Below are 26,234 nucleotides of genomic sequence, written 5' to 3'. Positions count from 1 at the left end.
CCTTTGAGTTTTAGTTTGTTTGTGCCTCTAAGTCTAAGGTGTGTCTCTTGTAGGCAGCATATAGACAGATGGTGTTTCTTTATCCAGTCCGAGACTCTCTGTCTCTTTATTGGTGCATTTAGTCCATTTACATTCAGCGTAATTATAGATAAATAAGTGTTTAGTGTTGTCATTTTGATGCCTTTTTATGTGTTGTTGACAATTTCATTTTTCCACATACTTTTTTGTGCTGAGACGTTTTTCTTAGTAAATTGTGAGATCCTCATTTTCGTAGTGTTTGACTTTATGTTTGTTGAGTTACATTTTTCTTGGCTTTTATCTTGAGTTATGGAGTTGTTATACCTCTTTGTGGTTACCTTAATATTTACACCTATTTTTCTAAGTAAAAACCTAACTTGTAATGTTCTATATCGCCTTGTATCACTCTCCATATGGCAGTTCTATGCCACTTGTATTTAGTCCCTCTTTTTGATTATTGTGATCTTTTACATTTTGACTTCAGTGATTCCCTGTTATGAGCATTTTTTTTTAATTAATCTTAATTTGTTTTTGTGATTTCCCTATTTGAGTTGATATCAGGATGTTCTGTTTTGTGACCTCGTGTTGTGCTGGTACCTGATATTACTGGTTTTCTGACCAAACAATATCCTTTAGTATTTCTTGTAGCTTTGGTTTGGTTTTTGCAAATTCTCTAAACTCGTGTTTATCTGTAAATATCTTAATTTTGCCTTCATATTTGAGAGAGAGTTTTGCTGGATATATGATCCTTGGCTGGCAGTTTTTCTCCTTCAGTGCTCTGTATATGTCATCCCATTGCCTTCTTGCCTGCATGGTTTCTGCTGAGTAGTCTGAACTTATTCTTATTGATTCTCCCTTGAAGGTGACCTTTCTTTTCTCCCTGGCTGCTTTTAAAATTTTCTCTTTATCTTTGATTTTGGCAAGTTTGATAATAATATGTCTTGGTGTTTTTCTTTTTGGATCAATCTTAAATGGGGTTCGATGAGCATCTTGGCTAGATATCCTTTCGTCTTTCATGATGTCAGGAAAGTTTTCTGTCAGCAGATCTTCAACTATTCTCTCTGTGTTTTCTGTCCTCCCTCCCTGTTCTGGGACTCCAATCACACGCAAGTTATCCTTCTTGATAGAGTCCCACATGATTCTTAGGGTTTCTTCATTTTTTTTAATTCTTTTATCTGATTTTTTTTTTTTCAGCTATGTTGGTGTTAATTCCCTGGTCCTCCAGATGTCCCAGTCTGCATTCTAATTGCTCGAGTCTGCTCCTCTGACTTCCTATTGTGTTGTCTAATTCTGTAACTTTATTGTTAATCTTTTGGATTTCTACATGCTGTCTCTGTATGGATTCTTGCAACTTATTAATTTTTCCACTATGTTCTTGAATAATCTTTTTGAGTTCTTCAACTGTTTTATCAGTGTGTTCCTTGTTTTTTTCTGCAGTTTGCCTTATTTCGTTGCTGATGTCTTGAAGCATTCTGTAAATTAGTTTTTTATATTCTGTATCTGATGATTCCAGGATTGTATCTTCATTTGGGAAAGATTTTCATTTCATTTGGGGTTTGTAGAAGCTGTCGTGGTCTGCTTCTTTATGTGGTTTGATATCGACTGCTGTCTCCGAGCCATCACTGGGAAACTTGTTTTTCCAGAAATTCCACTAAAAAAAAAATGCAGTCAGATCCCTATCAGAAGTGCCTTTGGATTATAACCGCCACCTTGTTCCCTGTAAGGATGAAAGTCCGAGATTTGGATCATATATGCTTGGCTGTAGCTGGTTCTGTGTTTTTAGTCCAATTAGGGATGGATTTTTGGTCCCTGGGTTTTTTGTGGTTCCTTCTCTCAGGCCGGAAGAGTGGGTTAGGAAAAGACCAAAAGAAAAAAAAAAGGGGGGGGGGAAGCCGCTGCGGAGCCTGAGCTGTTCTCCCTCTGGCTCAGGAAATTCCAATGTTAATGAAGCCGACTGGGGAGGGTGGGGGAGGGATCAGAGAGATAGGGGAGTAGCACCTAGGAATATAGCCAGAGTTGCTTGTCTTGCTTGGAATGACTATTATATCTGAGATTCCCGAGGGGTGTGTCGCCTATGTGTGTTGGCTGTGTGGAGATTGCCCCTGGGGGTCTGGCCTGCTGTAGCCGCGGTCAGATCCTCCCCTGCCAGTCCAAATCCTAGCCTCAAGGTTCCCCTGCAGGAACGCTGTACTCCCGGCTCCAAAATCAGTCGTGCCTCCCAGGGATTTCTCGTCCTGCCAGCCGCGTCGCCGTGCCATCCCCATGAACCGGCTGGGTCCCCTCCCGGGGTTAGTTCAGGGGAGTAGGGCTGCACCCCGTGCTTGCGCCGTTGACAGTGCCCAGTCAAATACCCGGCGCCAGTTTTCCCCAGCTGGGACGCAGCACTCCCGGCTCCAAAACCAGTCACTGCCTCCCGGGGACTTCTCCCACCAGCCGTTGTCTCTACGCCGCCCGCGCGGACCGGCTGGGACCCCTCCCAGGTTCAGTTCAGGGGGGTGGGGCTGCACCCCTTGTTTGCGCCGTCACAAGATTTATGAGTTCAGCTCCCCTGGGCCCAGATGCCCAGCGCCAAGGTTACCTGACTGGGACGCTGGCTCCAGGCTCCGAAAACAGTCGCTGCTTCCCCGTATTTGTTCGTTTTCCGTCTCTAAATCTGTGTTTGTTGTTCAGGGTTTGTAGATTGTTTTGTATGTGATCGATTCACTTGTTTTTCCAAGTCTTTGTTGCAAAAGGGATCCGGGGTAGCGTCTACCTAGTCCGCCATCTTGGCCCCCGTCAGTCAGGATTTTATTTTTCATAAAAATAAAATTTTTTATTTTTATTTTTTTAGCATTTTATTTAGATCTAGGGTTAAGGATAGGGAGTGTGTTAGGATTAAAGTTAGGTTTGGAGTTAGATCTAAGGTGGGAGTTAGTGTTACTTTAGGATTATGGTTAGGCTTAGATCTAGGTTTAAGGTTAGAAATAGGGCTTGGGTATTGATTAGAGTCTGATCTAGAGCTAGGGTTAGGGTTATGGTTTAGGTTACATCTAAGGTGAGTCTGAGGGCGAGGGTTAGGGCTAGTTAGGTTTGGTATTACAGTTACAGTTATATCTAGGGTTAAGCTTACGATCAAGGTTAGGTTTAGGGTCAGAGTTAGGATTAGGTTTATCGTTACAGCTAAGGTTAGGATTACAATTATTTTTAGGGATAGTGCTAGGGTTAGGTTTAAAGTTGTAGGTGGGCCTATGATCAGGGTTAAAGTTTAGGGTTAGGTTTAGGAGTATAATTAGTGCAAGGGTAGGGTTAGGGTTAGTGTTAGTGTTTACTGTTTGGGTTAAGGCTAGGATTAGGGTTATGGCTAATGATACGGTTAGGTTTACATTTTATGTTATGGTCAAGTTAGGGTTAGATTTCATTTTAGGGCTATAATTAGGGCTTAAATTTGGGTTTGTATTAGAGTTAGTGATAGGTTTCATCTAGGATTAGTGTTAGGATTAGGATTCAGGTTAGATCTAGGGCTTAGGTTAGAGTTAGGGTTAGCTTTAGCAGTTTAATTAGGGCTACGTAGGTGTCTTTGTTATCTATTGCTGGTATAACAGAAATATCACAAGTGGTTGGCTTTGACAAAGAAAAATTTATTCTCTCACAGTCTAGCAGGCTAAAATCCCAATTCAGGGTCCCAGGTCCAGGGTAAAGTTTTCTCCCTCTGTCAGTTCTGGCCCATGTCATCAATCCTCCCCTGGTCTAGACACTCTCAGTATGGGGACCCCGGGTCCAAAGGATGCACGCTGCTCCCAGCTCTTATCTCTTGGTGGTAAGAGGTTCTCCTGTCTCTCTGCTTTCTTCTCTCTTTTATAGCTGAAAAGAAATTGACACAAGATACAACCTAATCTTGTAGGCTGAGTGCTGCCTCATTAATATAACTGCCTCTAATCCCACCTCATTAACAACATAGAGGTAGGATTGACAACACATAGGAAAATCATATCAAATGAGAAAATGGTGGACAATCACACAATATTGCAAATTATGGCCTAGCCAAGTCAACACACATTTTTGGGGGGCACAGTTCAATGCATAACTTTTTACCCTTTACTCCCCAAAGATTCGTGTCGTTGCCACATGTAAAGCACATCCACCCCATCATATCATAGCAAAAGTCTTAAATCGACTCTAAGTCTAAAATCTGAAAATTCCTCCTGATCTATGAAATCTAGAATACAAGTTATCTCCCTCCAAAGTACAACGGTGGTACAAGCACAAGGTAGACATTTTCATTACAAATGGGAGAAATTGGAGGGAAAGAAGGATAACAGACACCAAGCAAGTCAGCAGAACACATTACATTAGGATTACAGGTTAGTGGTTAGAGTTAGGATTAGATCTAGGTTTAGGGTAATGTTACTGTTAGATTTAGGGTTGAGGTTAGGACTAGCGTTAGTGGTTAGGGTTCAGGTTAAAGTTAGATCTAGGATTAGGGCTAGGTTTATATCTTGGGTTACAGTTAGGTTAGGGGTTAGGGCTAGTATCAGTGTTAGGTTTGATGTAGAGTTGGTTAGGTTTAATGTTCTTGTTAGGTTTGATCTAGAATTAGGGTTAGGGTGAGATCTAGGTTTACAGTTTTGGTTGGGGTTAGATCTAGAATTGGGGTTGATGTTAGGCTTAGTGTTACGGTTAGTCTAAGATTAGAGTTAGAGGTTGGGTTAGGTCTAGGGTGTCACTGTTACAGTTAGATCTGAAGTTAGGGGTAGGTGAGATCTACAGATTTGGTTTGGGTTTTATTATGGTTAGGGTTAGCGTTAGAGTGTAAGGTTTAGAAATATAATAAGGGCTAGGTTATGGCTAGAGATAGGGTTAAGGTTAGAGTTGATGCTTGGTTTAGGATTAGGGCTAGGACAGAGGCTAAGACTAGGACAAAGTTGAGATTATGTTTACAGTAAGGGTTAACATTAAGGTATAGATTAGGACAGGGGTATAATTAGGGCTAGAGAAGGTGTTATGGTTAGGGTTAGTGAAGGATTTGATCTGGTGTTTGGGTAGATCTAGAGTTAGGGTTAGATGTAAAGATAGGTTTAGTGTTAGGGTTAGAATTTGGCATTACCTCTTAATCTAGTTAGGTTAGGGTTTCAGTTAGATCTAGAGTTAGGGTTATGGTTAGGTCTAGAGTTAGTCTCAGGCTAGGAATTTAGGGATAGTCTACAGTTATATCTAGGGTTAGGATTAGGGTTTGGTTTACCATTATATGTAGAGTTACACTTACGGTTAGTGTTAGATCTAGTGTTAGGGTTAGATCTAGGGTTAGTGTTCAGATCAGATCCAGAGTTAGGTTTATGGTTAAGGTTAAGGTTTTGGTTAGGTGTTAGGGTTAAAGGCTAGATTATGGTTAGAGCTAGGTTTAGAGTTACTGTTTCAGTTAGCGTTAGGGTTTGTGCTAGGGCTAGGAGTATGTTTATTGTTGGAGATAGTTTTAAGGCTAGGGATACAGTTAAGGTTATGTTTACAGTAAGGGTTTAGGTTAAGGTTAGTGTACGGATTAGATTTAGGCATTTAATGTTTAAGTGTATAATTAGGGCTAGGGATAGTTAGGGTTTAGATTTAGGGTACTGAGTGAGGTGCTTCTCTGACACATACCTAAAATGTGGAGGCTGTTTTGAAACTGTGAATGGACAGAGCCTGGAAAAGTTTTCAAGTGCCTAATAGTAAAGCCTAGATTGCCTTGAAGAGACGTGAAAGACAATTCTGGCGAGGACTCAGAAGGAAGTAAGGAGAGCTGTTACACTGGAGATGGCACAGACAGTGAGAAGCACAACAGGGTAATGGCAGCAGGAGAACCAGGAGATCAGCGCAAGACAGCGCTGGAGCTGACCTGACCTATGCAGTGAGAGAGTTGAGTGCCTTTGTGCAGAAGGCTTCCTGCAGGAGTGGGGTGCCTCCAGGCACTTATCTGTGGAGCTAAAGACTTTGGAAGACTTGCCCTAGCAGGGGAGACATGAGCAGTGAGGCCCAAGGGGCCAAGAGGCCAATGAGCCAGGAAGCAGAAGCTGAAGAGACAAGGAACACAGGAAGTAGAGCTACCTCATTTTCAAAGTGGGCCTGGAAGATGGAGCTGAAGCTCAAGGAACTTTTATTACCATCAAGCAAAGAGTCAGGAGTATGTGTCCTTTGGACCTGGGGTCCCTGTGTTGAGAAGCTCATAGACTGGAGGAAAATTGATGACAAGAACCTTTCCCCAGAGCCAACACAGAAAGCCTTCCCCTGGAACTGGCACCCTGAATTTGGACTTCTAGCCTCTTAGACTGTGAGAAAATGAATTTCACTTTGTTAAAGCCATCCACTTGTGGTATTTCTGTTATGGCAGCACTAGATAACTAAGACAGAATTTGGGATCCTCAGTGAAATTAAGTGCTAATTTTTCCTCAGAAACCATGGAGGCCAGAAGCACTGGAATAACATATTTAAAACACTAAAATAAAAAACAAAACCAAAAAGCCCATGAACCAAGAATTCTGTGCCTGGCAAAACTGTCCTGCAAAAATGAAAGAAAAATTAAGACATTCACAGATAAACAAAAGCTGAGGGAGTTTGTTATCACGAGATCTGCCCTACAATACATGCTAAAGTAAGTCCTTTAGGTTGAAATAAGAAGACTCTACATAGTAACTCAAGCTGAATGAAGAAATAAAGATCTCTGGAAAAGGTAACTTCATGGACAAATAGGTCAGTGTGGTGAACCAAGTTTCTGTGGCCTTTTGCTTTGGCTCTGTGAAAAAGGGATGCTTGGGAGCTATTTTCCCACAGGCCCTGAGCTGTTGTTAAAGTTACCCCAGTGCTTCAGAGAAGCGAAAAGACAAACCACAGAATAGGAGAAAATATTTGGGAACCACATATAAGGGTTAAATATGCAGAATTTTAAAAGAACTCTTACAATTGGACAACAAAAAAGACAAGCAATTCAATTTTAAAATGGGCAAAGGACTTAAACATTTCTCCACAGATAATATACAAATGGCCAGTAAGCACATGAAAAGAGGCTCAATGTCACTAGCCATTAGGGAAATGCAAATCAAAACCATAGTGAGATACCATTTTACACCTACTAAGATAAAAAAAAAAAAAAAAAAAAAAAAAGTTTTTTTTTTTTTTTTTTTAAGATAGCTATTACAAAACAAAAAAACAAAGTGGAAAATAACAAGTGTTGAGGAGGAAGTGGAGAAAGTGGAACTCTCATCCACTGCTGGTGGGAGTGTAATATGGTGCAGCTGCTGTTTGGCAGCTCCTCAAAAAGTTAAACATAGAATTACCCCATGACCCAGTAATTCCACTCCTAGATGTGTGTTCATAAATATGTGCATATGTATGTGGGTGTGAGAGTGTGTGTGTGTGTGTGTATATATATATATATATATCCCCAAAAAACTGAAAGCAGGGACTCAGGCAGACATTTCTACACTGATGTTTACAGCACCATTATTCAGGATTCACTAAAGAATATGGATCAGGGCCATAAGAAATTTAACCATAATCTTGTAATTATAAAAGAAATTATTTATTAAGATCTCTGCCATAGTGTTCTGCTGCTTAAAATCTAAAATACACACATTTGCAATTTACAAATTTGGCACAACCAAACTGCTGTTAGACAGGAAAATACGAAATATTTACAGGGTATACAAGCAAGTGATGCGGTACATGGCATACAGTGAGCAAACCATTTTAACACAAATAGAGGTGAGGAAGATTCAAAGAAAAAAAAAAATCCACTCACCTTGTTAGTTAGGAAAGCTCTTTAGTCTTAAGAGACTTTCCGAAAACCTTAAATGGGGTGAGGAATCAAAGAGCTGCACAGATTAATCAGCTATATAGTTGGGGTGAGGAATTGAAGAGCTGTTTTTTTTTTTTTTTACAGATGAGAGTAATCAGCTATACAGTTTGAGGAATATGTTCTAGAAACAGATGAATAATGTCATTTAGAAGTAACCCCAAATAAAATGACCAGGGTGGGCAAGAAAAAAGTGGGGATTCAGTCTTCTCAAATTTCGGCCAAGTAATTCAGAGCAAGGTGAAGAGCCTTCGGGCAGGGGATTAAAGAAAAAAAATCACCCAGAAGAAATTATACCTCATGGGTATGACTCCAATTGCTTAGCTTAGCTTATTCTGAAAATAAGGACAAGAGTATCAATTATTTCAGCCTTAAGTTTTTAGTAGAGGAGGCTGTCTGGCTAAGATATTACAGACTAGAAAACTTTGGGTTCTCAAACCAAGCGCTTTTCTTTACATTTTCAGGATATAATTTATTCTGTCCAATATTTTTAAGAAAACTAAGTCTAAATAATCACCCTTGTCAAAGTATGGAAATAAGATTATTATATAATACAATATGCTTACTTAGCAATGTGAGAAAATTGTTTCTTTTTATAGTGAAGAAATTACTTTTCGCTAATGTGATTTATTTTGGGTCCAGGTAATAAGCAGTTTACACAGTTACTAAGAAGAATGAACTTACGTAAGGAAGTTATGGTGATCTTAATACAGAAAGCTTTTATCCAGAAAGTTATGTTTCACTTCACTGGTGTGAAGTGGATGCCAAACGATTCTGCCAGGCTCTTAAAATCTTAGTTTTTAAACTTACAAATTAAACATATGAACAAGTAAATTACATGTGACAACTTCTAGCTTTGTGAATTTCTAATTTACATCATAAATATACATGTCTTCCCATTAGATTTAAATGCTGTCTTCAGATTAATTTATAGGAAAGCTTAATCAATGTAAGGTGAAAATCCATAAACCCAGCACTAGAAATACAAACAATATTTTCTCTTGTGATGCTCTGAATTGAGGTTAGGTGTTATGGGCAAAGGAATTTGTATCTTAAAATTTTATTCTTCATTTATAGGGAGAAACTATGTCAACTGTAGGATAAACCTAACTAAATTTGCTTCTCCATTGAGCTTAACAATTAGTCTTAACGATTTATTTTTATGGAAATTCTTTATATATATATATATATTTTTTTTTTAATAAGCCAATCTACTTTTCAAAAAGATTGTGGCCATTTATTAGCCTTTTCAAATTGACATAGCTTATAGTGCTTTTTAGGTATGAAAATTCCATTAGAAAATTATTCACGGTAGTTTGGGAAATAAACTTCTTGCAAAAGGTAGCAAGATAAACAAACGAAGCAAAGTTAGGATTAATGGTGGCAGGGATTAAGTCACTCAATGCTTTGTAAATCAGGTTCAAAAACTGTGAATAGTGTTAAAGTCTGTTGAAAAAAACCCACATAGACACCTGGTACCATTCAGCCATCTTCTAACAGCCTATCGACTCTGTGAGACTGAAAAAATGGTTCATATGTGATAACGCACAGTTAGAGAAATCTCGGAGTAGAGAAGGGTGATTTTAAATGGTAGAGCTGGCAAATTTACAAGCAGGAAGAGGAGAGGCTTTTGAGTAGTCCATAAATGTTTTCAAATTCTGGAGTAGAGGGGAAGTGCTTTGGAATTTCAAAAGCAATTAAGTCATTGCAAGGTTAAGATAAAAAAGCAAGGAAAACAATTATGACCCATCACTACTGCTCACTGCTGCCAAGAATTCTCTTGTTGTGCTAATAAACATCACCATCAATTACCTATTCTCAGACTTAAATCGTGACTCAAGTCACACAAGAACCACAGTAGAAACGTCTTCTAACTTTAAAGGGGAAAAAAATCCATTAGTAGTTAGAAAAGTATCTTTTTTGGTAGGTTTGTTAAGCTAAAAATACAAACCAGTTACCTCAGCAATTTATGGTCAATTATAAATTTATCTGACAACTGAGTTAAGGCAAGAAAGTTTGTATTGAACAACTGTCACTGGGATGTGGTCTCCAGCTGCAGAGTCGTCAAAAACCACACGATCATACGGTTGTAAAATGTAATTTATGCCTCTTGAGTAGTTGCATTGCTTAATCTTTTTAATTTGACCACGAATACCTGATCAAATGTAAACAGGTAAAATAAAGAATTTAAAAATAACAAACCCGTTGCTGTCGAGTCGATTCCAACTCATAGCGACCCAACAGGACAGAGTACAACTGCCCCATATGGTTTCCAAGGAGCACCTGGTGGATTCAAAATGCCGAGCTTTTGGTTAGCAGCCATAGCTCTTAACCACTAAGCCACCAGGGTTTCCAAAAACAAGGTATTGTTTAATTCAGGTTAGTTTTCTAAAAATAAAATTCCTCAAGCTGGATATGTGTAAAAGGATAAAAAACACAATCCCTAAGAAGCTAGGGGAATAGATAAGTGAAATACTCAGGAAAACCACCTGAAGGGCAGCTTTATGTGACACGGTGTCTTTGAAACATCACTAGATTGCAAGACAAGTAACCTGGACTCCACTCCTTTCTGCTATAACTGGTTAGATGACCTCGGGCTAATGACAATCTCAGTTTCTATTTCTACAAGAAACTTACAAGACTGCAGGGTTTGGCTGGGCCACATAGTTTTTAAGGTTCTCTTCCAATTTAAATTGAGAAAATTTACCAGATGTTTATGCCCGATAGCCCTACCTGGAACGTCACGATCAGATAGAATGGCAGTTTGTAGGAACACCAGTTAAAAATCCAATTGCCCTGGAAGAGATTCCAATTCACGGCGACCGCCTGTGTGTCGGGGTACAGCTGCGTTCCACAGAGGAGATTCCAATTCACGGCGACCGCCTGTGTGTTGGAGTACAGCTGCGCTCCACAGGGTTTCCAACAGCTGGTTTTTTGGAAGTAGATCACCTGGCCTTTCTTCTGAGTGACCTCGGGGTGGACTATAACTTCCAACCTTCCGGTTAGCAGCAGAGCTCGCTCATCATTTGTACTACCCAGGAACTCTAGGAACACAGGTATGCATATATGACAAAATTACTAGCAAAGACAAACATGATGGGCTTTGCGAACGATTATCGTGGCCACCATTCTCAGACTAAAATTCCACGGTTCTTGAGGTGAAATAACTATAGGCCATACAACTGCTCTGCTCAGCTCCATCCACCTACCTGGGCCCACTGTACTTTTAGCAGCAATGTCTGTTACACCTGGAGCCAGCGTTATACTGTCTTCTTGATACTGCTATTTCAGAAGCAAAACCAATTTACTATCATCAATAGCAATTTATACATTATCATGCCAGCAAGCCTTTATTTCCAAGAACTTTTAAGCTCTGTAGTAATACTTCAGTGGGTTTTCACAGTCAGTAGATTATTTGACTTGACATCGGAAGTTAGGGCCTACCTAACTTTGCAGTTGTGTAACAGTGAAAATTAAATGTTAACAGGTAATGAATGAGTTATGAAATGGTTACTTTTTATTTTATTGCCTGATCCCTTATCAGTTCCCTCTCTCCCCTTTCCCTCATTGCCCCCACCCACTTTAAATTACTCAACCCATAGGTAAGGGCTTTAAAAAAAAAAAGGACTACCAAGAAAACAATCTTTCTTCCTATAATATCACTGGCCTCCTAGTGTTATTAAAAGGATCACACAGAGTCCACTAATTGCCTTGGTGATAAGCCCTGGTGGAGAGTGCAAACGGAGGAACTGGGTTCTTATTGATGGATGTTTCACTGGACTTCACTGCGTATTACGTTGCATTTTCGGTTCTGGTAGGGCAGTACTTGAATGACTTCATGCTTGAAGAGATGTATCACTGAAACTGAGCTTGTATTGTGTTTAAAAACAAACCCCCCGCCGCCGCCCCCCGCAAACAGCACCTATGGTTCCGGAAGGAAAACTGTAGTCTAGTTTCTTCAAGACATCTGTTTCTTCTCAATTCATGGAATCAGAGCACACGCAATAGGAAGACAGTCACCAAGGGTGGTGAAAACCACCGATGACCATGTAATTGAAAATAGCACGTTTAAGATACAATTCCATACTGAAAATGTTGCAATTCCAAGAAAATTGGGCCAACTAAAAAAATTCTTACTTGTTACAGGTATCTTTATCTTTACAATTATCCATTTTAACATCTCCAAAAAAAGTTGAGATTTTTTATTTTACATTGACATTAAAAATTACGTAAGTTAAAATAAAAAGCACAATCAAGTGGTCTCATGAACTGGAAGGTGACTTATTAATTCCCTTTCATCTCCAAACCTCATCAAGCAGTCACTACATTTATGAGGTAAGTCAGCTGAATGCTTGAAGTCTAGATGAATTTTAAGATCTTCAATTTGCCCTGTTGAATATTCACAATACTGACATAAATAAATTCTCTCCGACAAATGTGAATTTAAATGCTTGCAATACTCCAGCATACTTGAAAAGCCTTTCCCGCAGTCATCGCAAACGTGAGGAAAAATTTTAGTGTGTTCAATAGCAACGTGCCTGTTGACGTTGGTATGCAGCCTACTCCGGAAGCCACACACCTGACACACGAAGAAGTTTTTACATTTGTCAAAGGTAATCTTGCTTAACAGGCTGTACTGCCCATGTTCGCCATTGTTGCACTTGTCACTTAACTCTATCAGTTTACACGCATGCTCGTTTACCACGTGGCTATGCAAATCTTCCGGATCATTCGTTTCGTGTTCGCAGAACTGACACAAGTACTGTTCATCACAGCTGTGCTCCTGGAAATGCAGGTAGAGTTCACTGCTTGAGGAGAACTGCACGTCACACTGCTCACACCAGTAGAGGTGATCACTGAAGTGAGTGTCGGCAATGTGCTGGCTGAGGTTCTCAAAAATCACGGTCTTGTAATCACAGTATTTACAAATGTAGGGGTCCTCCTCGTGGAGCTTGGCGTGCTCGATCAGGAGCATGTTGGTAGAGAAGCTTTCTTTGCACACCCGACACACATTGGAATCGGTACGCTTATGCTTCAGGATCATATGCTGCTTTAGGTCGGAGAAGTATTTGCTGTTGAAGTCGCAAAGTTCACATTTGTAGAGGCCACTGCTATTCGCTCTCAGTAAAGGCCACTTCTGCTGGGCAGTCACATTCAAAGCTTGGCTCTTGTCAAGGACTTTACAGACTTTAGCTGGTGGCTCGTCCTCCGCCTGGTCTTGGAGACTCTCCGAGGAGTTGTTTTCTGTCTCTATGTCGTAATCCTCCGAGATGGCGTGCACCTCCGCAGCAATCGGGACATCTTCAGCAGCGTGGACCTCTACGGGGCCCTCCTCCTGCGTCTGCTGGTTGACCGATTCAGGGGAGTCACAGTCTTCATCATAAATTTCAATATCAGCAGATTTCTCTAAAAAATAAAATAAGCCTCTGATTATATTTCATTACTCTAATAAAACCTATGAAAATGAATACAATCAGAAAAAAATAAAAAATTTTAATAGACTGTTTTTTCATTGAGTTATATAGTATGTAAATACTATTAGTCTCCCTGACCTGTAGAAAAGGCAGTGTGGTCTAGAATTCTGAGTACCGGACTGGGAACCAGGTAGTTCTGATTTCTGTTTCTGGCCTTGATTCCATCTGTAAACTTTGGCAAGTCATTTGATGTCTCTGTATCTGAATCATCATCTGCAAAAAGGGATTTTGAAAAATACTCATTATTTATATCACAGCATTTAGCATTAATTACTATCAACTAATTAAAACACCAAGTATTTCTAATATAGGTTTGAATTCCAACAGGAACTAAGGGCTTGGATTTAGCCATGAAAAGATTTTACATCTATATACCCCAGACACACAGAAAATTGGCCCAAACAAGCAGTCGCTTTTGCTTTTATGTCCCATCTGGACTAGAATATGTTTTTTTAATGTTACTTAGAATTTTACGTTTGTTTTATTACTGCGTTTCAGTGAGTCTTTATTCTCTCAGTATTACCCCAGGATTTTAAAGCCAGGGTCATAAAATTCACTGAAATACAGGTTAGTAGAGAGAATACTGGGAGCCCTGGTGGCACAGTGGGTAAGAGCTTTGGTGCTAACCAAAAGGTCTGCAGTTCAAATCTACCAGCTGCTCCTTGGAAGCCCAACGCAGCAGTTCTACCTTGTCCTCTAGGGTTGCTATGAGTCGGAATTGACTCAACTGCAATGGGTTTGGTTTTGAGTTTAGAGAGAACTGAAGGAACCCTGGTGGTGCACTGGTTAAGCACTCAGCTGTTGACCAAAAGGTTGGTGGTTCAAACCTACCAGCTGCTCTGCAGGAGAAAGACGTGGCAGTCTGCTTCTATAAAATTACAGCCTTGGAAATCCTGTTGGACAGTTCTACTTTGTCCTGTAGGGTCACTCTTGAGCAGACACAACTTGATGGCAAGTAGGTGTTTTTTTTTTGAGAATACTGGGCTTCAGTAATTTTTCTTCACAGACTCCATTTTTAAGAACAGTTTTAGATTTACAGAAAAATTGATAATACAGAAAACTATCATATTCCTTATACCCAGTTTCTCCTACTATTAACTCCTTAAATTAGTAAGGTACATTTGTTACAATTAATGATACATTGATATCACTGATACTTGATACGTTATTGTTAACTAAAGTCCATACCAAGGAGTCCTGGTGGCGCAGTGGTTAAGTGCTTGGCTGCTAACCAAAAGGCTGGCAGTTCCAGCCTAACAGCCAATCCACAGGAAAAAAGATGTGGCAATCTGCTTCTGTAAAGATTACAGTCTTGGAAACCCTATGGGGCAGCTCTACTCTGTCTTATAGGGTCGCTATGAGCCCAAAAACACTGGAGAGCAATGGAAGGTCCATACTTTAACCAGATTTCCTTGGTTTTTACCTTATGTCCTTTTTCTATTACAGGACCTCATCTAGGATACCACATGACATTTGCTTGTCTTGTCTCCTTAGGCTCCTCTTGACTGTGATAGTTTCTTAGACTTTCCTTGTTTTTGATGACTGGCAGTTTTGTGGAATACTGGTCAGGTATTCTGTAGATGCCTCACTAATGGAATGCGTCTGATGTTTTTCTCATGGTAAGACTGGAGTTTCAGGTCACTGGGAGGTAGACCACAGAGGTGAGGTACCATGTTTCATCATACATTGGTAGGCTTTGGATGGAAATCACTATGCATGGCCCTTACTTCAACAGTGGGAGTTATGTTCCACCTCCATGAGATAGGAGTGTCTACATAAATAATCTGGAATTCTTCTGCACAAGAGATTTGTCTCTTTTCTCCTATTTATTCAATCATTTATTTGTATCAGTATGGCCTCATGGATTTATTTTATACTTTGGGTTATAATCCAAGGCTTTCTCTGTTGTTCCTGCTATTGCTCAAATTGCTGCAGCTTTGGCTACCGTGAGCTCTCTTTGTTGGTTCCTGTGCTCTTCTGACATACTCCTCATCAGTAGATTTTGTTCTGAGCACTTCCTTACTTTCTGCCACTACACAATGCTCCTGGCTCATGTTATATATTTCCTGCCCCAGTTCTAGAATCAGCCACTTCTGTGAGAAGCAATGAAAAAAAAGGATCCTTTTATTGCAGAATGGCATTAGAAACCAAAATCTGGGCGTAAGGTGTGCTTGCTGTTATGGGTTGTCATTTCTTTTAGGCCCTCTCAGCTGATACAGCAACAAATCTTGTGTGTATCCTAACCTGTGCATATATATAAAAAAATGCATATCTATAAATATTTCCGTATGTAACTCGAGCTAAACAGGAGCTCATACTGATGACTCTCTCTACACATTGTTACAATTTTATGTTTCTGTGTCTGTAATAGGAGCTCAAGTGAATTGGGAGCTTTGGTGGCTCCAGAGGAAGAAGAGGACAAGATAAGTTGTTCTTTTCACTCACCCAATGCTCTAGAAAAGGGGAGTCGATAAAGAATACATGATAGGAAAAGACTAAATCTGTCACCCTCTGTTCCTCCCTTCCATTAGCTCTCCAGACGGAGTGGCGTGGCTCAGTGTGAAGGCTGTGCGTAATCTTATTCTTAACCTTTTACCACAAGTGCTCCCCAGCTCTCGGTCACTCCTGCTTGGCCACCAATTCCTAGCCAACCGAATGGATTTTGGTGAGTGAGCTTTTCATTTATATGTCTGAAATGATTTAAAGAAATTAAAATTTGTTTAACTGCTTTCTTAAAAACAACAAACCTTTGTTCTCTTATATTGAAAATGAATTCAAACACTTGCCTGTTTTTTATCACTTTCACCCATATTTTTAAATAAGGAAGAAATAAAAATATATAAAAGTGACATTAAGAAAAATATTTTGGAATATAACGTAGATATACCTTTGTTGTCAAAATATTTCAAATCTGGCTGTCTCATAGAACAGACGCTATAACAATGATCAGAAAAAATTCCACTGAACCCATCTGCAATTCTGCTTACTCCAGAGGAATCTGAGCACAAAACAAAATAGAAAAAAATTTAAGCACAGTAACATATATACGTTTAACGACAGCCATCCCTTTAGCCAACACATATAAATTTTCATAATTTTAACTGTAGTACCTGCAATAAAAGCATTAATATTTTCCTCAATTATAAAAAAAAACTAACTTTTATTTCAGATCTGATATTGACACTGAGCTTTGAAAGCACCACAAATTACACAGTTCCAAAATATAGTAAGTTTGAAGCATACAAAGACATACTTGCCTTCCAGGCAAAATCCCACAAAATCTGTGATACACGTTGTGATAACTGCACCATTAACTGATAAATGTTCACTTAAAAACACTGAAGTAACTGCCAAGAAGACTTGCTACGTAATGCAGAGAAGGCATACCACGTAGGCGAAATGGCCTGAGGATCAGTTAGGGCTTCTGAATACAGTTTTTTCAAGTCTTGCCTGGGAGGGGGCAGTAAGCAGTAAACCAGACTTAACTTCCTCAGATATGAAGAGCACGCAGGCCGGGTGAGCTAATGGGTATGCCCGAGACTGTCCCAAATATGTGAGACGTACTTTTCTTATACTGCCCAGATAGCAAAGCCAACCTCAATCAAAGGGTCTAAAATTATACAGTCAAAATGAAACTTCACATTTCCAAAAATAAAGCATAGGATCAAGATTTTTTCCCTCTAATGACATAAAATATCTTCCACTGAGGTCACTGTGCCTTAAGCACAGGCTTGGGAGCCAGACAAGCAAATCCCCATGATACCACCCAAGTATGTAGTCTCAGATATCTAATTTTAAATATTTATAATCCATGGATTTGTGAAGATTAAATAAAATATGTCTATAAAGTTCTGATGTGCCCTGGTACATGGTGGACAATGAGGAATACATACACAGAGGATTTATTTAAAATGCAGATATTTAATTCTTATCCATTCATTTATGAGAAAATGGATGGGAATACAAATTTCATAGAAAATAGAGTTATCTATAATCCAATTTTAAAATAATTCAATTATACACTGACCTGAATAACGAGAAGGGTGTAAAGTCTTCCTTTTCCTTTTTTTGGGATATTCATTCATATCTTTTCAATCTAAAAAATATTTAAGAAGTGTATCACAAGTAATAATTCTTAACATTGTTATAAAAATTCTAACTCAAGGATTTATTAGTAACAAGCAGTGTGTGTGCCACGTGAAAGTCTACTTCACAAGTGTTAAATGGTATCTCTCTTTACATTCTGGATTTATTTTTCCAGATAAGCCTAAAGGCAGGAGCTGATTTTAGTTTTCTTTATTGGTAAGGCTGAGAAATAACCTCTGTTTCAAATAATGATGCAACTGTGAGGACTGGGTAATTACAACAAGCCTTATGCTTAAGTTATTTTATTTTATTTTACAAAACTATTGTGCCTATGGCACCATTTTAAGAGTTTTACAAGCACATTTCCTAAAAATAGGTGCTATTTCACTATAGGCTTCAAGCTCAAGGCTGATACAGTCCCCTAAAGGCAGATTATCACATAGAAGCTCAGAATATAAGTAATTTTCAAGAGAAAATAAAAATTATTTTCTTACTTATAAGGTCACATTCAACAGTTTACTGAGAACAGAACAGGTGTGGCAACTAGTGTAATGATTAAATTCACATGAACTGTTCATAAAATTAACTAATTAGTTTCACTACATTTCACTTACTTGGTATAACACTGGAGTGAAGAAAAACGAATTATAGGGCAATTCTCACAGATGGTAAAAAATGCCTGTAGGTAAAACATGACAGAACTCACATAAGCAAAAATGTAGCTCTTTTCTGAGATTTAAGAAAACAATGCTGCCAGATCTTTAATCAACTAAAATGTTATACAGAATTAATTAGTTACGATGTTCTTTTGAATAAACTGTACTAAGCGGTAAAAATCATACGTATTATAAATGTATGTATATGTTTCACATTGCTTTGAAATAAATTTACCTTCCAAAGCTATAGCTACATCTTGACACCAAAACAAATACAAGTTTATATTAATTTATTCAACCATAATAAAAGCAAATATTTTTAGTCACTGAATCACAGAGTCAGACTTTAAACTGTTAAGGTTTTTAAGTAGAATAAAGACCATTTATTGAGCACCAGTTATGCACTAGGCTGTCCACATACTTTATCTCATTTAACCCTATGGTATGCACAATCCATAACACTCATTCGAAATAGTTACCGTTTACCACTGGCCATTGATAAGGAAAGAGGGACATAATAAAGTTAAATATTTAGCTCAAGGTTGGACAGTCAATAGATAGTAGGGTTGGGATTTGAACACAGGTCTAGCCGATTTTAAAGCCAATGCTTTCAATTATTTTAGTTTTGGAAACAAACAGGGACATGAAGTGATCACCCCAATTCAAGTAAGTTAACGACTAACGACAACCTCTTCATTTTTCCACTCTGGCAGTTGGCACATAAGGAATATCAGAAAAAAATGCACTGTGGCTTTCTCCACCTGTCTTATACACTGCTTTTCTTCTCACCAGTGGGATCTACATGGCAGGCAGGACTCGGCATCATTACTAAGACCACTGCATTTCTAGGGGTAAAGAACTTGAGGTGCACGTACTATTTTTGCTACTTCATCAAGTTGTGGGTACACCAGCACTACAGGTGATGTGATCATATTGTGGTAAGAGTGTTTTTTAATTTACTGAACATCTTCCTAACCCTTATTCTATTTGATCTGCACAACTATCCTATGAGGTAGATAAAAACCTGCTGCCGCCGAGGCGATTCCGACTTATAGTGACCCTGTATGACAGAGTAGAGCTGCTCCATAGGGCTTCCAAGGAGCAACTGGTGGATTCGAACTGCAGATGAGGTAGATAGAGAGGCTATTATCAAACCCATCCTGTTTTTACTGATGAGAAAGGAGAGTCAGTGAAAGTCAACTCAGAAGTGGCAAAACCAGAGGTGAAAATGCATAATTTCTGACTCCTGGGCTTTGAACAACTGTATGTGAGTAAATCTTCACTGCTAATCACTGCCACCAGCAAGTTACACCTTTTTTCCAGTTCTTACTCAGATGTCAATGTGGGGGGGTGGGGTGGGGGTGAGAGAATCACTCAGAGAAACTGACAACCTTGAGATTTATAGAAATGATGGTAACAGATACGATGCTTCACCTAAAAACACAAAGAGTATCCCAATCAAATGCGTTCAAAAAGGAAAATGGTTTTCATGTTTATGTAATAAATTAAAATTTCAAGACTTACTCCTAATACCTCTTTACTACACTTCCAGAAATTATACAGCCAATAGTCTCATACATCATGCTCTGAACGTTCTCAAAGCTCCAAGAGAACATTGAAAACTGGCAGTTAATAAACACGTGAAGGTAGCCGCTTGTTATTTCTGAATACATTTCAAGTTCTTTAGAACTCGAAGAATAAAAAAGCACGAAAAGGAAACCAAGCAGGGCATTAAAGTTAATGTTGCCAGCTGGCCTGAATTCAGACCATCAAGTGAGAGGAAGCGGATCACCTTGATCAGGAAAGGTCTAGCTTCTACTCAGGGCTGAGCAACGTCCAAATACTCACGAGGCCTCCTTTTAGCGTGATGATAAGACACACGCTAAGACCAAAAAATGCTAACCACTGTTCATTTCAGCAAACATTTCTTATCTGCCTTTTATACGCATAACTACCCCAGTGAAGAAGATTGGCTTTTTATTCAGGAACGTTATGGAAACGTTTGTTCACTAGTCCTCTTCTCGTGGGGTGGATTCTTTTTACTCAGGGACGTTACAGAAACACTTGCTCACTCGTGCTCCTCTCAGGGGTAGATTCTGAATCACGTGCAACTTATCATTCACTCCTCCTTCACCTCTTAAAAATAAACCACACGTGTAATGCATGTGCCCTACCGAATATCAGAAAAATTTTCTTAAATCACTTAGAATCCCTTCATCCAAAAAACCACTGTTAACATTCTGGTGTACGTATTTCTAGACTTTTTACTGGTACGGTGTACATATATCTTACATTTACAAAAATGGGAATATGGTACCCAAAGCATTATTTTTTTTTAAAGCAATTTACAGCATCTTTCCACCTGTCATTCTTTTTCAAACAACAACAAAAAATTTTCAACCGACAACAAAACACAATACACATAAAGGCAGTTGGCAGTTATCAAATAGATGATCCACCTTTGATACTTCATGCAACGTAAATATTCTCTTAATTCGTGCAAAAGTCTTTACAATGGAAACCTACACTTTCATACCAAGGAGCTTAAAAAACCCTCTTTTTCGCTCTCGTTTAAAATAATCACGTTTTCCAGGTTGAAAACTAATTGAAACACAAAAACGCTGTAGGAGAGCCTGAACTAGGTAGAACCCACTACTTGTCCAACTTCGTATCAGTCTTTGCTGAAGTAGGTGATCATAAGTATTTGATTGCTTAGCTACTTTCAGTGCGGTACCCATCTTTATCTCTCTGCAAAGAGTTAACTGCTTCGTAGGACTCGTGTTCCCCAGGCTGTACCTAGAAACAGAACCGAGCAGGGTTTATCAGCACCCCGGTGGCATAGTGGTTAACAGTTATGGCTGCTAACCAAAAGGCCGGCAGTTCGATTCCACCAGGCGTTCCTTGGAAACCGTATGGGACAGTTCTACTCTGTCCTATAGGCTCTCTATGAGTCGGAAGCCACTGGCCAGGTTTGATTTTTGTTTGGTAACACAGCGTTAGACCACATGCTGGAGACCTGAGCGCCCACGCCTGCTTTCTGCGGCTGCGGCTCGCGGGCGGCGCGAGCACCGGGTGCGCTCCAGCTGAACGAGGGTCGCGATCCGCCCGCCGGGGCCCAAGGGCCTGCGTGGCACCGAGGGACGCCCGGAGCCCGGACGCCGCACGACAAGCCCGTCGCATGGGCCGGCCAACAACTGCCAGGACCCAGCCGTCTCCGGCCCCACGCCACGCACCGGCCTGTGCGGGCCGGGGACCGGCGACAGGGGCCGGCGCTGAGGGGCTACCAGGACCCGACCCCAGAGGCGCCACAAAGAAGAAAGTCAGCAGAGCGCCGAGGCGTCCCCCGGAAGGGGTGGAACGGCCTTCGGGATGGAGGAGGGAGGCGCCATCCCGCCATAAAACGAAGCAGGTTTTCACGCGAACGGAGCCATCCGGCCCTTCCCGCCGTCTCCCGGCCGCTGCGGCGCCCGCACGCCCACATCCCCTGCAGCCGCCCGCGCCCGGCCCGCCCGCGCCTCCATCACACTCACCGGCGCCTCGGGGCCCGGCCGGCCGGCCCAGGCGCCCCGGCCCCGCGGCCCTGTCCGCCGACAGAGGGCGGCGCCGCTCCGGCCCTCGCGCTCCCCGCGCCCCTCCGGGCCGGCCTGCTCCCTCCGCGCGCCCACGCCCTGCCCGCCAGGCCCCAGGCCCGGGCTCCGGGCCGCACTCACCGCCTGGCTCCGCGCCTGCGCCGCGCACCTCAGGGGACCGCCGAGAGGGCGGGGAGGCGAAGAGGTAAGGCCGAGGGCGGGGAGTGGGTGCGCGGCCTCGCCGCACTCCAGCCTGGGAGGGACCACCGGCCTCCAGCCCCAGGGGTGGCCCGGCGGCCCGCGGGCCCTGCCGGCACCTCTGCGCCGCCGGAGGCCTCTTCCGGGCGGGGTGCCGCCCCTCCCGAGCGGCGCGGGTGCTCCCTCCCTCTGGGACGGCTCCCGGCCAAGCCGCAGAGGGCGCTTCCCCTGGCCGCCCTGGGCGCTCCCTCCCGGCCCCGCGGACGTGGGCGAAGCGCCGCGCGAGCACCCCTTTTCCCAGACTGCTCCTGCAGGGGAAGTACGTAAATGGTCTTGCCCAGGTTGGGGCAGGCAGAAGGCCTGGCAAACCCCAAAGAGTACCCGCAGCCGGTTGGGGACGCCAAAGGGCAACGTCAGCGTCGTGGTTTTGTTGAAGCCCCAAAGAACCACGCAGGGCTGGGATGCTGTCGTCGGGGCCGGAAGGTGAAAATCTTTAAGGTCAATGAAATTAAAGTCGTTTAGGCTTCAGCTGTATTCCTGGGCTCGAGAAATCTCGTAGAATCAGTGTGGACTCAGAGGGGATTAGATTAGCCGACCGAGCCCCCTTTCCAGCCTTTAGGTTCTGTGAGCAGATCTAGAGCCTAAAGAGGTAACTGGGCATAAATAAGCTTGGGAACACGGTTTCGATAAAAACGAGCGTGGACATATGTTTAACTGAATCCTCACAACTTGTTTCTGTTGTTGTTCCCAATTCACAAATTAGAAAATAAGTCTGTGAGGAGCTAGAGACTAGATCTTGCTCATTTTTGTAGCCTCAGCATCCAGAGTTCAAATAAATTTGAAGTGAAGGAATGAATGAGGCCTCTAAGGATTATCACGTGCCCACAGTCACTCGGATAGTCGTGCTGGAACCCGGGTCTTCTTATCCAGGTGCACTGTGCTTATTCTGATTACCACATGCTTATCCAACCAAAAACTAGGTCATAATAATCACAGACCCTACTCAGATCCTGTCACATTAGCTAGTGCTGCTATAATAGAAGGACCACAAATGCTTGGCTTTAACAAACAGAAACGTATTTTCTCACGGTTTTGGAGGCTAGAAGTCCGAATTCAGAGCGCCAGCTCAAGGGGTAGGCTTTCTCTCTTCCCCGACTCTGAAGGAAGGTCCTAGTCTCTTCAGCTTCTGCTTCCTGGTTCTTCGGAGATCTCCAAGTGGCTTGGCATCTGTTTTATCCCATCTCTCCTTTTGCTTGCTTGTTTAATCTCCTTAATGTCTCAAAAAAGATTGACTCAAGACACACCCTACACTAATCTTGTCTCAACAAAGACAGCCCATTCCCAAATGGGATTATAATCATAGGCATACAAACTAGTATTTACAACACATATTTTTGGAGGCCAAAACTCAATCCATAACAGATCTCGCTTAAAAAAAAAAGTCACATTTGGAAGAACATGACTTGTTTGTGAGGCCAGTTTTTGTGACCTCGTAACTTTTATGTGTGCTCAGCCCAAGTAAACAAATGTTCATGAATGCTACTGGCATGGCCTGAATAAAGTACAAAAATGTTTGATTCCTAGAGCTCAGCTACTAGGGAAAGATTGGCAGCTTGGACCCACCCTATAGCCTCAAGGAAGAAAGGCCTGGTGATCTGCTTCTGTAAAATATTACAGGCAAGAAACTCAGCTCAGTTCTACTCTGAACACATGGGTCTCCATGAATCGGAATCGACTTCACAACAACTTTTTTTTATAGTTAGTACCTGGCACGAAATAGAAATCAATACTTGTTCCGGAATTTGTAAAGAACCTTATGTATCATTCCCTCCTTCCTGGCTTTACTGTTCCCTGTGTTCTGCAATGGAAGCCACGAGGGGTGTCACTGAACCATCAGTCACTGTCTTATTCACACATAGCTTGTGCCAAACAAAAGCTTTACATTCGGAGGTGAAGTACCATTGCAAAACATTTTGTATTGAGCACAAACATGTTTTTTCCTAAAAAAAAAAAAAAAAAAGAAGTCTCTCATTCTTTTCCATTTACTCGATGAAGTAAATAAGGAGCATTACAGTGTTCAGAGGTCATTTAACATGATCACAAATTGAAGGCAATTTAAAATTCTTTGGTTAACTGGAGTACAATTTCTAGTTTAATTTTTGCTCTCCTGTCTTAGGGTTCTCTAGAGAAAAAGAACCAGTAAGAGATTTACTTCAAGGGATTGGCTCATGTGATTGTGGAGCTGACAAGTCCAAAATCCAAATGTCAGGCTTCAGCCTGGAGATTTCTTCAGGCTTTCATCCCATGATCTGAAGGGTCAGGCGAAGAGAGAAAGGGATCTGCCAAAATGTCTGTCTGTAGTCTGGTGACAAACCACACCCTAGGGAAACTCTCCATCCAACTAATGATTGATTGCATTATGGAAGGTGATTTAATTACTTTAGATTAGACAGCTAGTCTGTTGTTAGGTGGCCTCGAGTTGGTTCCGACTCATAGTGACCTATGTACAACAGAAAGAAACACTGCCTGGTCTTGTGCCTTCCTCACAATTGTTGTCACCACTATGTCAATCCATCTGTTGAGGGTCTTCCTCTTCTTCGCTGACCCTCTGCTTTACTAAGCGTGGTGTGCTTCTCCAGGAACAGGTCCCTCCTGATAACACGTCCAAAGTAGTGAAACACAGTCCTTCTTCCAAGGCAGATTTGTATGTTCTTCTGGCAGTCCATGGTACATTCAATATTCTTCACCAATACCGTAATTCAAATGCGGCAGTTCTCCGGTCTTCCTTATTCATTGTCCCGCTTTTGTATGCATGTGAGCCCAGTGAAAATACCATGGCTTGGGTCAGGTGCACCTTAGACCTGAAAGTGACAATCTTTTTAGAAGTAGATTGCCAGGTTCCTCTTCCTAGTCTTAGTCTGGAGGCTCCACTGAAACCTGTCCACCATGGGTGACCTTGCTGCAGTGGTGTCACTAGGTTTGATGCCACCCAGTGCAGTAACTCATGGTGTTACCCCCCGCCCCATGGGCCTCCTCCGTACCAGGTTCAAAAATACTAATTACCACAATATTGTAGCTAAAACACCAGAAAACTTGACAAAGCCAGCGACTATAGAACACCGGCAGCAACAGCGTGTGCTTGTGGCACCTGCAGACGAAACCACGTGATTCGAAGCGCCATTGTGACTGGGTAATAAGGACAGCTCTGACCAGAGCGCATTAGAAGGTTCAAAAAATAAATTAGCATAGAAGCTACTCCATGTAAGCTGGGCTTACGAAAAGTGTGTTATTGTTATGACTAATTACAGGGATATTTTTATAAAAAATAAATTTCTACTGAAACACTGCACAAAATTTTATAGACAGTCATTTTGGTGTCACCCCAGGTGGTCTGCAGCCCTCACATCACCCTCATGATGCCAGTGCCCTGCTGATCGTTGCAATACCAGTGGCATAGCTTCCATCATCCCAGCAACATGCAAGCCATCCGTGATGGTTAAGGTTGTGTGTCATCCTGGCTGGGCCACGATTCTCAGTGGTTTGGCAGTTGGATGATAATGTGATCACTTCCATGATGAGATTTGATGTAATGTGATCACCTCCTGCAGCTGGCTCCTGTTCTTTTGGCCTCCCGTTCTTGGGACATGAGCTTACAGCTTCCCTGCTGTCTTGCCTGCCGATCTTGGGATTCATCAGTCTTTGCAGCCGGGAAGCCAGAGCCCTGCTGTCTGACTTGCCGATCTTGGCTTAGCCAGCCCCTGTGGCTACCTGAGTCAGGAGAAGCCTCTAGCCTGACCCACGTTCCAGCCTCTACAACCACGTGAGTCATTTCCTTAATATAAATGTCTCTTTCTATATATTTGGAGCCCTGGTGGTGCAGTGGTTAAGAGCTCGGCTGCTAACTAAAAGATTGGCAGTTCAAATCCACCAGCTGCTCCTTGGAAACCCTATGGGGCAATTCTACCCTGGCCTATAAGGTCACTATGAATCACGTATTTATGTATTTATACACTTTACTGGTTTTGCTTCTCTTAGCAAACGCAGCCTAAGACATCCTCACAGTATGACAGATTCACAGATGAGTGGTGGGCAGCTTGTCTAGTATTTGGCTGAACCACTGGGAATCATAGCTTGGCCAACTTGACACATAAAATTAATCCTTACATCTCCTTTTTCTAATTCTCCTTTCCAGGGAGGGTGGCCATGGGGATAAAACTATGAAATCTCAAAAGACTACCAAATTGTACAGTTTACCAGTTCCTATTATAACTCTGACTGAGCCCAAAAAGCCAAACCCATGGCATTGATTCCAATTCACAGTGATCCTGTAGGACAGAGTAGAACTGCCTTGTAGGGTTTCTGAAGCCGCAAATCTTTATGGAAAGAGACTGCCACATCTTTCTCCCACAGAGCAGCTGGCGGTTTTGAACTG

The 26,234-nt window shown here is 41.6% G+C and overlaps 2 protein-coding genes across 7 annotated transcripts in view; one reads left to right on the top strand and one right to left on the bottom strand.

The window, feature by feature from the left end:
* Nucleotides 1–3,602: 3,602 nt before the first annotated feature.
* ZNF639 (zinc finger protein 639) lies at nucleotides 3,603–21,881 on the bottom strand. Of its 3 annotated transcripts, XR_010319135.1 has the most exons (7): nucleotides 21,746–21,881; nucleotides 17,994–18,058; nucleotides 17,321–17,389; nucleotides 16,181–16,291; nucleotides 13,372–13,506; nucleotides 10,553–13,225; nucleotides 3,603–3,858 (listed from the first exon to the last, which is right to left on the bottom strand). XR_010319135.1 is itself a non-coding variant. In XM_003416227.4 (6 exons), exons 3-6 carry the CDS (start codon nucleotides 17,376–17,378, stop codon nucleotides 12,072–12,074), a joined length of 1,458 nt encoding a protein of 485 aa, XP_003416275.1. In that variant the 5' UTR covers nucleotides 17,379–17,389; nucleotides 17,994–18,058; nucleotides 21,746–21,881; the 3' UTR covers nucleotides 7,863–12,071. The 3 variants fall into 3 exon arrangements, 2 of the variants coding, with proteins under 2 accessions (XP_003416275.1, XP_023411252.1); XM_003416227.4 differs by lacking the exon at nucleotides 3,603–3,858 and having other exon boundaries at nucleotides 7,863–13,225; XM_023555484.2 differs by lacking the exons at nucleotides 3,603–3,858; nucleotides 21,746–21,881 and having other exon boundaries at nucleotides 7,863–13,225; nucleotides 17,994–19,343.
* Nucleotides 21,699–26,234, top strand: part of KCNMB3 (potassium calcium-activated channel subfamily M regulatory beta subunit 3) — an 85,122-nt gene continuing 80,586 nt past the window's right edge. For 3 of the 4 annotated variants that reach the window (XM_023555487.2, XM_023555488.2, XM_023555485.2), the window contains exon 1: nucleotides 21,699–21,809. The gene's annotated coding sequence lies outside the window, so the exon portion shown is untranslated. Of the gene's footprint in view, nucleotides 21,810–22,050; nucleotides 25,623–26,234 lie in introns of those variants that run through there. The other variant, XM_023555486.2, reaches the window with a different exon arrangement.

This window comes from Loxodonta africana, chromosome 23 (genome assembly GCF_030014295.1).
Source record: "Loxodonta africana isolate mLoxAfr1 chromosome 23, mLoxAfr1.hap2, whole genome shotgun sequence".
In the NCBI taxonomy this organism is placed as follows: Eukaryota; Metazoa; Chordata; class Mammalia; order Proboscidea; family Elephantidae; genus Loxodonta; species Loxodonta africana.
Note: the sequence above shows the minus strand (reverse complement) of the source record. Positions and strands in the feature narration are given on the sequence as shown.